Source organism: Jaculus jaculus, chromosome 10, assembly GCF_020740685.1.
Source record: "Jaculus jaculus isolate mJacJac1 chromosome 10, mJacJac1.mat.Y.cur, whole genome shotgun sequence".
Classification (NCBI taxonomy): Eukaryota; Metazoa; Chordata; class Mammalia; order Rodentia; family Dipodidae; genus Jaculus; species Jaculus jaculus.
Window position 1 is genome coordinate 12,615,175 of NC_059111.1, and position 13,697 is coordinate 12,628,871.

The window sequence follows — 13,697 nt, forward strand, 5'->3', positions numbered from 1 at the left end:
ACTATGCTCACCAAACTGCCCAGTAAGCACTTCTCTTAATGTTCATACCCATATATTAATGCTACTCTCACTTTTGGTACAGAACCTTCTCTTCTCAGATGGCAGTGATCTTGGGATGACTCAGAAGGCATCATGGTGCTAGGAAGAAGTGACAGAGGAGTGTTCAGCACTGCAATATCTTTATCACACCTTCCAAGGCTCAGGGTCCATTGGGGAAGAGGTGGCAGAAAGAATGTAAGAGCCAAAGGAAGAGTAGGACTCCTTACAATGTGCTCCTCCAGACACAAAATGGCCTGGATAACCATGACTTCACAGTGCCTGACACTACCTACACAAGACCCTCATAATAGGAGGAAAAGATCATGACATCAAAATAAAAGAGACTGATTGAGAGGGGGATGGGATATGATGGAGAATGAGGTTTCAAAGGGGGAAGTGTGAGGAGGGAGGGAATTACCATGGGATATTGTTTACAATCATGAAAGTTGTCAATAAAAAAAAAAAAAAAATCGCCGGGCGTGGTGGCGCACGCCTTTAATCCCAGCACTTGGGAGGCAGAGGTAGGAGGATCTCCGAGAGTTCGAGGCCACCCTGAGACTACATAGTGAATTCCAGGTCAGACTGGGCTAGAGTGAGACCCTACCTCAATCACTAAACCCTACACCTCAGTCAATAAAACTACTGCCATGTAAACACGAGGATTTGAGTTGGACCCCCCACACCCCTGTAAATGCTGGGTGGGCATAGCAACCTACCTGTAATCCCAGTGCTACAGAGGTTAAGATAGGACCCCAAGAGTCAGTTGGCTAGTTAGACTAGCTCCAGCAGTGAGATCCATGTGCAGCTTTTATGTGGGTGCTGGGGGTGTGAAGTCAGGCCCTTCATGTTTGCATAGCAAGCATAGCACTTTGCCCACTGAGCCAGCCCAGACTGTATTTTGTTTTGTTTTTTGTTTTTTTGAGGTAGAGTCTTACTCTAGGTCAGGCTGACCTGGAATTCACTATGTAGTCTCAGGGTGGCCTTGAACTCACAGTGATTCTCCTACCTCTGCCTAGTCAGTGCTGGGAGTAAAGGTGTGTACCACCATACCCAGCTAGGCAGACCTTAAATGCAGAGTAAAAGGCCTCAGGAAGGAGAGACTAAAACTTTTTTTAAAACAGTGACAGCAGCAGCACTGAGAATGCGGCATGCTAATGGTTTACTGTTGGTTCTCCCAATCTGAATCTGACCATTCTCAAGGAAGGACATGTCAAACTACTAAGAAGAACCCATTTTGGGCCTTTTAGTTTGAAAAAAAAAAAAAAAAGGATCATCATTTGGCTGGGGAGATGGCTCAGTTGTTAAGACCACTTACCACTTAAACATGAGGACCTGGGAGGGCCTGAGACCACTTGATGAGTGTGACTAAAAGGTGGGTGTAACCTCAGTCTGTGGGGCACAGAAATCACTGGGGCTCTGGCTGAGGGAGAGATAGTCTCAAGGAAATGTGCAGATGAGTGACCAACGAGGACACCAGAAGTTCCCTGGTCTTCACACATGTGCACACAAAGTGTACACACATCTGGATATATATGTGCATATACCAAATATATCACAACACAAAGATCAAAATCAATATATGATTTGCTACCTGCAAGTAAAATTAGTTTTATCAGACAAGCCAAAATCTAAACAGCCTCTAAACACAAGTTCTTCACATCAGAATCTTTCTGATTTCCTTTAATGGCACCAAGTTATTGATTTACCTGTTATTAAATTTGAGTACAAATCATAGCTAGCCTTTAAGTGTGACTCAGAAAATGCTTCCTGTTGGAACCATTAACTTCATACTCACCAAGGTAATAGATCCTGTCAGAATGAGGCCCATCTGGGTCACTCCTCTTCACAAACATGAAATCATGCGGTGCCTTGGCCATCATGTAGCCATGGTATTTCCTGGTATCAGCAAGCAGCTTTTTAAGCTGACTCCAAGAATATCGCTCAACATAAAACGGCTCCAATTTGGGCCGATCCTGTGACTCAATGGTGTCCTCACACTCTGCAGTCTCAAATATCTCAACGCCCAGCTGTTCCGTTTCCATTGCTGCTGCCATGGTGCATTTTCCTAGAAAAACAAGGCACAAGATTCTGTTCCGGGGCTGTCTTCTCTAATATATTATAGGATGACAGACTGATAGGGCCAAGAGCTTCTTCGCACAGCTGCAATGAAACCTAGTAAGAGAAGGAATAGCTCCCCCTCCTCTGTGTTCAGCTGAAAAACGAGATTTTTTTTAATTGAGGTCATGTCAATTTTACAGTGACTATAAATCCCTCTGGGAATTTTTATAAAAGGCTCTCCTTAGATATCTCCTGCCAAAATTCCTTTCTCTTTCCCACACTGGAAGGAAACAGATGCCAGCTGGCTGCTCTACCCCAGGCAAGAGCATATCAATAATGAGGCTAAATGTGCCAAGAGTTTCTGCAATTTAAAAAGTAACACATTTGACAAATACGGATTTCTCCTAACAGAAATCACAGCAGAGCAGAACAGTATTGATGCCGGCACGGTGTCCTTGTAATAGCCTAGGAGGACAGCGACCCAAGAAAACACATTGCCTTCTTTCAGCGCTCCAAACCACCGAGCACTTACTTAACTGGCTGACACTTCTTTGACTCTTCTGAACCTGTCTAGATATCCCAATCATACACGTGAGGTATTTCAGAATTTTATGGAAACTAACATGACTATTATTGCAGGCTGTCTAATTTGTACATTGTTTGAGGAAAAAGACACTAACTTTAAGTGACTTTAATTCATTGAAATACTAATGAAGAAAGCATTTAGTCAGGGGAGGGGGGAGCACAGGAGGCAGGAAGAAAGCTAATCAAAATTAGCCCTCCTCAAAATTATAAAGATTTTTTTTTAAATTTTTTATTTATTTATTTGAGAGTGACAGACACAGAGAGAAAGACAGATAGAGGGAGAGAGAGAGAATGGGCGCGCCAGGGCTTCCAGCCTCTGCAAATGAACTCCAGACGCGTGCGCCCCCTTGTGCATCTGGCTAACGTGGGACCTGGGGAACCGAGCCTCGAACCGGGGTCCTTAGGCTTCACAGGCAAGTGCTTAACCGCTAAGCCATCTCTCCAGCCCTAAAGATGTTTTTGAATTAGCCATATGGAAATCTACTTCTTCACTAACTAAAATGTTTTTGTTTTTTTTTTTAAGAGAGGGGACCTGGCATAGTGACACACACCTTTAATCCCAGCACTCAGAAGGCAGAGGCAGGAGGATCACCATGAGTTCCAGGCCACCCTGAAACTACATAGTGAATTCCAGGTCATCCTGGACTAGAGTGAGGGCCTACCTCAAAAATCCAAAATAAGAGCTGAGAGTGGTGATGCACACCTTTAATCCCAGCACTCAGGAGGTAAAGGTAGGAGGAATGCTGAGTTCCAGGCCACTCAGACTACATAGTGAATTCCAGGTCAGACTGTACTAGAGTGAGACTCTACCTCAAAAATAAATAAATAAATAAATAATAAATAAATGAACAAACAAACAAGGGCTGGAGAGATGGCTTAGCAGTTAAGGCACTTGTCTGCAAAGCCATAGGATGCAGGTTGGGTTCCCCAGTACCCATGTAAAGCAAGATGTGGCACATGCATCAGGAATTCATTTGAAATGGCTAGAGACCCCAGGGTGCCCATTTTCTCTCTCTCTGTCTCAAATAAATGAATAAACAGAATATTTTGAAAAACAAACAAACAAAACCAAGAGAGGCCTAAGCCAGGTATAGTGGTGCACGCCTTTAATCCCAGCACTTGGCAGGCAGAGGTAGGAAGAATGCAGTGAGTTCAAGGCCACCTTGAGACTACATGGTGAATTTCAGGTCAGTCTGGGGATGGAGAGATGGCACTTGGGCTACAATAAGACCCTACCTTGAAAAACCAAAAACCAAAACAAAACAAAACAAAAAACCTCGCAGCTTGTATAATGTAACCATTTGGTGTCCACTTTTAACTTGGACTAGTGTAACTTCATGCAATAAACTGAAAGAGCCAAAAAAAAAAAAAAAAAGTTTGGCTGGGTGTGGTGGCACATACCATTACTCCCAGCACTTGGAAGGTAGAGGTAGGAGGATCGTTGTGAATTCATGACCACTCTGAGATTACCTAGTGAATTCCAGGTCAGCCTGAGCTAGAGTGAGGCCCTACCTCAAAAACAAACAAACAAGTTTGGTCTGAAATACCCTCTAGAAGGAGGTAATGCTGTGCCAAGATGCCAGAGGTTGTTAAAGTCCCAGTGCCAAGGGTGGAATACCTCCCAGTGAGTTGTTGATCAGGGAGGTTCCTGGTGCTCCCCAAACATTACACTCTTATTATAAAGGCTCTTGGCTGCCCACCCGAAATAAACGATAAGACCCTGTGGCTGAAGATACCACATGCTCTGGGTGCAGGTCACTAAGGAATCAAGCTGAGCTTAGCTGGAAGCTTCCTCCCTGTTGACTAGCTGTCATGGTGCTAGAAAGTACTATGCAGCCTGCTGGGGAAGAAAGTCGTCAATGGTCTTGACCAGCAATGGACTCTGCAAGCTACACGGCTGGTGAGGCAGGCAAGATGTATCCACTAGTGCAATGGTGGCATATTTGATATAGAGGAAACCAACTGCTAATCATTTCTGAGACCTGTCCCATGGGTGTGAACTCAGGAATGGTGAAGAAAACATACTCAAAATTACATGGTGGAGCCAGGCGTGGTGGCACACGCCTTTAATCCCAGCACTCAGGAGGCAGAGGAAGGAGGATTCCCATGAGTTCGAGGCCACCCTGAGACTCCACAGAATTCCAGGTCAGCCTGAGCTAGAGAGACCCTATCTCGAAAAACAAACAAACAAACAAACAAGTACATGGTAGCACATGCCTTTAATCCCAGCACTCAGAAGGCAGAGGTAGGAAGATCACTATGAGTTCAAGGCCACCCTAAGACTACATAGTGAATTCCAGGTCAGCCTGAACTACAGTGAGACCCTACCTCAAAAAAAAAAAAAAAAAAAAAAAAAGCCAAAAACCTTAAAAGAAGTACATGGGGAGGAGGTCAAAAGCCCTAAGGAGAAACTTACTACTGATTGGTTAAATGGATAATTATGCCCATCAAATTGTCCTCTAAATATTTATGCTCATATATTAGTCCTTCTCATTTTGAGTTGGAGAAGCTTCTCTTTCTTAATGGCAGTGACTACTGGAAAAATTCAAAATCATCAAAGTGCTCAGAAGTGACAGTGTTCAGCACTGAGACATCACTATCACATTGCCCAAGGGTTAGGATCTAATGCAGAGAGATGGCAGAAAGAATGTTAAGAGGCAGGGGTAGTGATGAGCCCTAGGGGTGTGACGTCTGCTGCTGTCTGGCTAAATGCATATACTAGGCTCATCAAACTGCCCACTAAGCACTTCTCTTAATGTTCATACCCATGTATTAATGCTACTCTCACTTTTGGTAGAGAACCTTTTCTTTTCAGATGGCAGTGACCTTGGGATGACTCAGAAGGCATCACAGTGCTGGGAAGACATGACAGAGGAGTGCCAAGCACTGAAACATCTCTATCACACCTTCCAAGGCACAGGGTCCATTGGGAAAGAGGTGGCAGAAAGAATGTAAGAGCCAAAGGAAGGGTAGGACTCCTTACAACGTGCTCCTCCAGACACAAAATGGCCTGGATATCCATGACCTCACAATGTCTGACACTACCTACACAAGACCATAATAGGAGGAAAAGATGATGACATCAAAATAAAAGAGAGACTGATTGAGAGGGAGAGGGGATATGATGGAGAATGGAGTTTCAAAGGGGAAAGTTGGGGGGAGGGAAGGCATTATCATGGGATATTGTTTATAATCATGGAAGTTGTTAGTAAAAAAATACACACACACACACACATTAAAAATAAAAAATAAAAATAAAAAAAAACTAAAGAATGTAAGATCCAAAGAATGGGGAAAACTGCTTTGGACTGCTATATTCCAGATACAAAGTTGTTGTTGCATTCACAACCTTGCAGTGGCTGTTACTACCTACATAAGACCTGTGTAATATGAAAGCAAAAAACATAAAAAACAATGACATTAAAAATAGAGGTTGGAGCCAGGCATGGTGACGTACACCTTTAACCCCAGCACTTGGAGGATCCTGAGTTCGAGGTCACCCTGACAGTACATACTGAATTCCATCCAGGTCAGCCTAAGCTAGAGCAAGACCCTACCTCCAAAAATCGGAAAGAAAAAAAAAAAAAAAAAAGACTAGTTGGAAAGAAGTACAGAGTAGAATGGAAGTGGAATATGAGATAGGGACAAAGGAGGCTGGTGGGAAGGGATTATAATTAGGGTACATAGTATATATGTATGGTGGTTCTCAATAAAGGGGAAAAATAAAATGTTTATATCAATACCATTTTGTAAGTTTGAAACCAATTCAACAATATTTTGTGAAGTGATAATGCTTATTTTATAAATCCAGAAGATGAATTTTTCCTCTGATCTTTAAATGTAGCAGTAGAGTATCAGAGAAAATAATACAAGGGACTATTATAAAATAATACAAGCATGAGGCTCAGTGATAAGAGAACACTTGCCTAGTATGTGAAAGGTCCTAGATTCAATCCAGAGCACCACAAAAAAAGGGATGGGGGAGATATTCTGAGATTCCTTACCAAAAAGAAGCAACAAGAGGACTTGAGAGATAAACCAAATTGGAGGAGGGGCTCATGAAGCCTCTCTGTCAGGATCTACAGGATGTTAAAAGTTGCTGGGGAACATTTTTGTCAGTGGTAAATTGTTTATGTTCCTGTATGTAGCCCTAATTAAACTCATTGGGATATAGAATAAAAAAATAAAGAGCCAGGCGTGATGGCACAAGCCTTTAATCCTGGCAGAGATATGATCACTGTGAGTTTGAGGCCGCCCTGAGACTACATAGTGAATTCCAAGTCAGCCTGAGCCAGAGTTAGACCCTATCTTGAAAAACCAAAAAAAAAAAATAATAATAATAATACTAAAGTAAAAGATGGCTTAACAGTTAAGCACTTGCCTAAAAAGCCAAAGGACCCAGGTTCAATTCCTAGTACCCATGTAAGCCAGATGCACAAGGTAGCGCATGTGTTTGAAATTCTTTAAAAAAAGAAAAAAAAAGTAGGGCTAGAAGGATGGCTTAATCGTTTAAGCATTTGCCTGCAAAGCAGAAGGACCCAGGTTCAATTCCCCAGTACCCACGTTAGCCAGATGCACAAGGGGGCGCACGCATCTGAAGTTCCTTTTGGTGGCTAGAGGCCCTGGCATGCCCATTCATATTTTATGTCTTTCTCTGTCAAATAAATACACACACACACACACACACACACACACACACACACACACACAAATAAATGGAGGAGGGATGAGTATGGTGGCACATGCCTTTAATCCCAGCACTCAGGAGGCAGAGGTACTGTGGCCTGAAACTATACAGTGAATTCCAGGTAAACCTGGGCTATAATGAAACGGTCCTTTGAAAACAAGAAGCAAAGCAAGCCAGGTATGGTGACATTTAATCCAAGCACTCAGGAGGCAGAGGTAGGAGGATTGCCATGAGTTCGAGGCCACCCTGAGACTACATAGTGCATTCCAGGTCAGCCTGGGCTAGAATGAGACCCTACTTCAAAAAAACCAAAATAAGTAAATAATAAACAAAATAATAAAATTAAATTAAAATAAAGAAAACATGTATGTATGAAAATATCATAACCACTACTTTGCATAAAATAACAAAAATAACTAAAGTACATGTAGGTAACCACATTTCACATATTAACTATTTCTATAGCAACCATGGCTAGGTATTGAAGATGTCGTTTTTGAAAGTTCAGCTTTGCAGGCTAACAGGAATTCATGCTAAGAAGTAACTGGAGGTGTGGGCTGTGAATTAGTCATCAGGATGTGTTACTGGCATGCAAATGAAATGAGCTCTATGTTCTGGACACTGTATAATTTTTCTTGCTATAATTCATGCTACTATCTTTTTTTTTTTTCTTCAAGGCAGGGTCTTGCTCTAGTCCAGGCTGACTCTCAGGGTGGCCTCGAACTCACAGCAATCCTCCTACCTCTGACTCCCAAGTGCTGGGATTAAAGGTGTGTGCCACCATGCCTGACTATTACTATTACTATCACTTTTAATGTAGCAATAGCAAAAGTAGAAAACTGTTACATGAGGTACACTTGTAACACTTTTACCACTGGATAGTGGCTCCCAATGATTAAAATCCAAAGTAGCGCAGAAAGAACTGAAGTTGTTAAGCACAACTGGGATGCAGAACATTACTAAAGTGATAGCATGACAGTGGGCTTTATTTGCTCATCCAAAAGCTAGTGGAGGGGCTGGAGAAATGGCTTAGTGGTTAAAGCACTGGCCTAAGGATCCAGGTTCAAATCCCCAGTACCCACATAAACCAGATGTACAAGTGACGCATGCGTCTGGAGTTTGTTTGCAGTGGCTGGAGGCCCTAGTGTGCCCATTCTCTAAGTAAATAAACAAATATTAAAAAGCCAATGGAGGCCTGCTTTCTACCAAGTATACAGACAGACCTAGACTTATATATAATCGAGTGAGGGATAAGTGAAAGAATAATCTGCATTATTTCATTTCTCATATAAGATTTAAAATTCAAAAAAGCTGGGCATGATGGCGCACACCTTTAATCCCAGCACTTGGGAGTCAGAGGTAGGAGGATTGCTGTGAGTTCGAGGCCACCCTGAGACTACACTGGTGAATTCCACATCAGCCTGGGCTACAGCGAGACCCTACATCAAAAAAGTAAATAAACAAAATTTAAAATCTCATCTCCAAACCACTGCTTACGAGTATAAGGTTAAGGACAGAACAGAGTAGCTTAATAGAAAAACTTCCCAAGCCTTCCTGCCCAGCTTGAGTCATTACATACATTTCTTCTGTGTAAAACTTGCATTATCTTTTATTTAAATAAAATGATCAGTGTTTCTAAACTGTGCTAGGACCCCACACTATTTTTCTTTCTCCGTATACATACAAGCCTGATACACACACACTGCAGAGTTCAAATGTCATTCTGCCACTCTGTATTCACAGCAGATGTTTATTCTGCTTTTCTAGGGTAAACCTGTTAGTGTACAATTTAAGCAAACTGTGTAACTAAATTCCACAATTCCCTAACACTTCATACACAACTATGTTCTCAACAAATATGGCCTAGACTTTCTAAAGCAGGGTCACATACATACATTCTCATCACAGTGCATCGACTCACTAGTCCACCAACCTCTTCACTTAGGGCCCCTCCCTGGTGCCTACCTGATTGTATTTTCATCAGCTCAGATCTCTTCCACTTTCAAAGAGATCATTTTCAACTGATCCAATTTTAAGCATGGATCTCTCCGCTCATCCTGTTCTCTTCTCACAGGAACCTTTCCTTTTCTCACCATCCGATCCTGCTCACCAGACAAAATATGAGAATAATGATCATTAAAGTGAATCTTACGTGGCCAAAAAAAAAAAAACCCCATAAAAAGTCCCAAAACAATACTTAAAACTTGTAATTCTTTTTTCGTGCAACATGTAGTGCTTAAACTATTTTATCAATTTAATTATCAAAATCCTCACTTAATTTTGATAGGGTCTGTGTCTCCCAGCCTTGTCCTACCTGTAATTACTTTTCCCCTCCCAAAAATGTATAGCTCAATTTATTCAAAGGAACATCCTAGCAATACTGTAATTTATTTTATTTTATTTCTTAAAATTTTTATTAGCATTTTCCATGAATACTGTAATTTTTTGTTGTTATTTCAGGGTAACATCTCACTCTAGCCCAGACTAGCCTGGAATTCACTATGTAGTCTCAGGGTGGCCTCAAACTGATAATGGTCCTCCTACCTCTGCCTTCCGAGTGCCACCAGACCTGATACTGTAAATTTTGATACCTAGATACTGTAAAGGAATATCATGGGTTAGAGGGATGCCTTAGCCATTAAGGCGCTTGCTTGTTATGCCAAAGAACCCAGGTTTGATTCCCCAGGACCCATGTAAGCCAGATTACATAATGAAAACACAAGGTGGTGGTGCACAAATCTGGAGTTCATTTGCAGTGGCTGAAGGCCCTGGCACACCCATTCTCTCTCTCTGTCTGAAATAAAAAATATTTTTTAAGGGCTGGAGAGATGGCTTAGCGGTTAAGCGCTTGCCTGTGAAGCCTAAGGACCGCGGTAAGGACCGCGGTTCGAGGCTTGGTTCCCCAGGTCCCACGTTAGCCAGATGCACAAGGGGGCGCACTCGTCTGGAGTTCGTTTGTAGAGGCTGGAAGCCCTGGCGCGCCCATTCTCTCGCTCTCCCCCTATCTGTCTTTCTCTCTGTGTCTGTCGCTCTCAAATAAATAAATAAAAATTTAAAAAAATATTTTTTAAAAGAGAAAGAAAATCATGAACTTGAAAGAATTACCAAAGGGAGGATGGAAAGATGGTTCAACAGTTACAAGCATTTGCTGGCCTTCAAATCCCCAGGACCCATGTAAAAACCAGATATACAAAGTAGTGTATGCATCTGTAGGCCTTGGTGCACCCACCCTCTCTCAAATACTTATACTTGAGAAAAATTTCGGCAGGGCATAGTGTGAGGCAGAGGTAGGAGGATCTCCGAGTTCCAGGTCACCCTGAGACTACATAGTGAATTCCATGTCAGCCTGTACTAGAGCAAGACCTTACTTTAAACACCCCCCCCCCAAAAAAATTACATAATGAAAACAGATACACTGTTTATTGTATAGCTTCAATATTGGCAGATATTGGGCTGGAGAGATGTCTCAGCTGTTAAGGGGCTTGCCTACAAAGCCGAAGGACCAGGGTTCAATTCCCCAGGGCCCATTTAAAGCCAGATGGACAAAGTGGTGCATGAGTCTGGAGTTCTTTTGCAGTGGCTAAAGGCCCTAACGTGCCCACTCTCTTTTTCTGTCCCTGTCCTGTCAAATAAAATATTAAAAAAGAAAGAAAGAAAAATGGCACACAATGGTCTCACTGTAGCCCATACTGAGCTTGAGCTCAGCGATCCTCCCACTTCAGTCTCCCAGGTGCTGGGATTCAAGGTGTAAACCACCACAACTCAGCTTGGATTTAACAATTTGTGTCTTTTAAGGCAAGGTCTCACTCTATAGCCCAGGCTGGCTCTGAACTCCAGATCCTACTGCCTCAGCCTCTGAAATGCTGAAATTACAGGTTTTCACCACCATACCCAGCAAGGATTTTTTTCCCCCACAAGATAATGAATGTTGTGTTCATTTTAAGTGTATTCCATTTTGCTTTTTTCTTGCCAAATACTGAGAAATTTTTTTTAAAAAAAAAAGGTACGGGGCTGGAGAGATGGCTTAGCAGTTAAGTGCTTGCCTGTGAAGCCTAAGGACCCCGGTTTGAGGCTCAGTTCCCCAGGTCCCACGTTAGCCAGATGCACAAGGGGGCGCACGCGTCTGGAGTTCGTTTGCAGAGGCTGGAAGCCCTGGCGCGCCCATTCTCTCTCTCCCTCTATCTGTCTTTCTCTCTGTGTCTGTCGCTCTCAAATAAATAAATAAATAATTTAAAAAAAAAGGTAACGTTTCTGGGAAAATAAAATAAATAAAATAAACTGGTTGAAATTTCTAGTTTTCAAAAAAAGAACGGGAGCAGGCAAGCTCAGTGGTTACATTTGTTTTGCTGTCAGTTTAGGTTCTGAATTTCCCAGCCCAAGAAGGTGACGGAGAGGTGGTGACAAAGGCTATGTGGTAAGGAGAGCCAGTGAGGTAATGTTAACACAGCAGCAGAATAAGTTGTAAGACACTTTCCCATAGCTGTGCCCCTCACTAGGAGAAATGCATTTTAAGTTAGAAAATAGCCCGAGGACTGTTTAGTGTGGAGCTACCTAAGAGGCATTCCTTAAGTTTTAACTTTTTAAAAGTATTTTATTTATTTATTCATTATTTGAGAGAGAAAGAGACAGATAGAAAGAAAGAATGGGTGTGCTAGGGCCTCCAGCCACTGCAAACGAATTCCAGACACATGTGTCCCCTTGTGCATCTGGCTTACATGGGTCCTGGGGAATCGAACCGGGGTCCTTTGACTTTGCAGGCAAAAGCCTTAACACAAAGCCATTTTCCAAGCCCAGATAACTTTTAAGGACCAGTTATCCAACACCAACCCTCCCCCCCCCCCGCGCGCACGCACGCACACTCACACACACACATACACGCCTCAACTGAAACGTAGCACATTCCACTCTTTCAGAGTCCACACTTACAAAGTTGTCAAAGACCGGCCAAGATCTAAAACTATGTATGCTTGAAGAAGATGCGGTAAAGAATGGTGACAGGTGCAACATTGGAGGGATGGGCTAAAAAGGCTTGAGGGATGTGGAGGGGTGGGGTGGAGGGGAGTAGATGAGGAAGGCCAGACAGAAAAGTATGGGGCTGGAGAGGTGGCTTAGCGGTTAAGGCCCTTGCCAGAAAAGCCGAAGGACCCAGGTTCAATTCCTCAGGAACCATAGAAAGCCAGATGCATAAGGTGATGCATATGTCTGGAGTTCGTTTCCAGTGGCTGGATGCCCTGGCACATCCATTCTCTCTCCCCCCCATATAAATATTTTTTTCTTAAAAAGTGAAGTATCCTGCTGGGGGAGGAAGTGGTCAGGGGACAGGGACAGAGTGCCCGGAGGGTAGGAACAGCAGCTTGGGGAAGCCAGAAGAAAAAAAAAAAATCAAAAAACAAGAACACAAAATCTGAGTCCGAATGCCACGTTGCCACTGTCGGACCTCAGGCAGTCACTGCAGCCTTCCGTCTCCGTGAGCCCAGCCGGTAGCCCGCAGGCCAAGCAAGCCCGGCCGAGGCTCCATCGAGATAACGGCAGCCGCCCAGCGCCGCGGAGGCGCCCGGCGGACGTTGGCCGACTCGGAATGCCGAGTGTCCGCTTCCTCTTCCGGCCGGAGGGGTCCGGCCCCGCGCGGGCGCCACGCCGCGGAGCAGCGAGCGAGCGGGCGGGCAGCCTCCTCCGATCCCACCCGCGAGGGGAGCAGCCGGGGGCCGGGTGGGCTGCGCCCCAGGCCTCGCGGGGAGACAGAGAACGAGAAAGAGCGGGCGGATACTGCACCTTCCCCCCCGGCCCTCCCGGACCGTCCCGATGCGCTACGGAGCAGGTCTGCGCCGCTTCATGCCGCGCCGCCTCCGCTCCCGTCCGGGTCCCTGCAGCTTCCTAGGCGGCGGCGGCGCACTTGGCCAAACGCAGACAGCCAACAAGGTACTTGAAGGCGGCGGCGGTAGCGGCGGCTTCGGCACTTCCGGTTCCTCGCGACTCACCTTCCGATGAGGGGGGGGGAGGGGGAAAGCGAAGGCGCAACTGGACCAAGAAGGACACCGTACTCGCTGCTACGTGACGTCCCTTTGCGCCACACTGTCCCCTGGCGGCTGGAGGAGCGAAGGACGCGGGGAGGAAGAGGCGATGGAAATAAAAATCTAGAAAGGGGCAGGGCGGGCAACTGGCTTCAAGTTACTTACAAGCTTTACTTTCAAGAAACAGGAGAAAGAGAGAGAGAGAGAGACAGAGAGAGAGAGAGACAGAGACAGACAGAGAGAATCGACCCGCCAGCCTGGGCCTCCAGCCACTACAAATGAATTTCAGATGTATGATCCTCTTTCTGCATTTGGCT

General features: G+C 44.3%; 1 protein-coding gene across 2 annotated transcripts in view; it reads right to left on the reverse strand.

Annotated features, from left to right (window-relative positions):
• Dpp8 (dipeptidyl peptidase 8) overlaps positions 1–13,337 on the reverse strand; it is a 75,183-nt gene extending 61,846 nt beyond the window's left edge. Inside the window, exons 1-3 of one of the 2 annotated variants that reach the window (XM_045160213.1) lie at positions 13,142–13,336; positions 9,335–9,471; positions 1,835–2,104 (exon numbers count right to left, since the gene is read on the reverse strand). In XM_045160213.1, the coding sequence (XP_045016148.1) occupies positions 1,835–2,104; positions 9,335–9,350 (286 nt within the window). In that variant the 5' untranslated portion in view covers positions 9,351–9,471; positions 13,142–13,336. Of the gene's footprint in view, positions 1–1,834; positions 2,105–9,334; positions 9,472–13,141 lie in introns of both variants that reach the window. The other variant, XR_006639302.1, reaches the window with a different exon arrangement.
• Positions 13,338–13,697: the final 360 nt, after the last annotated feature.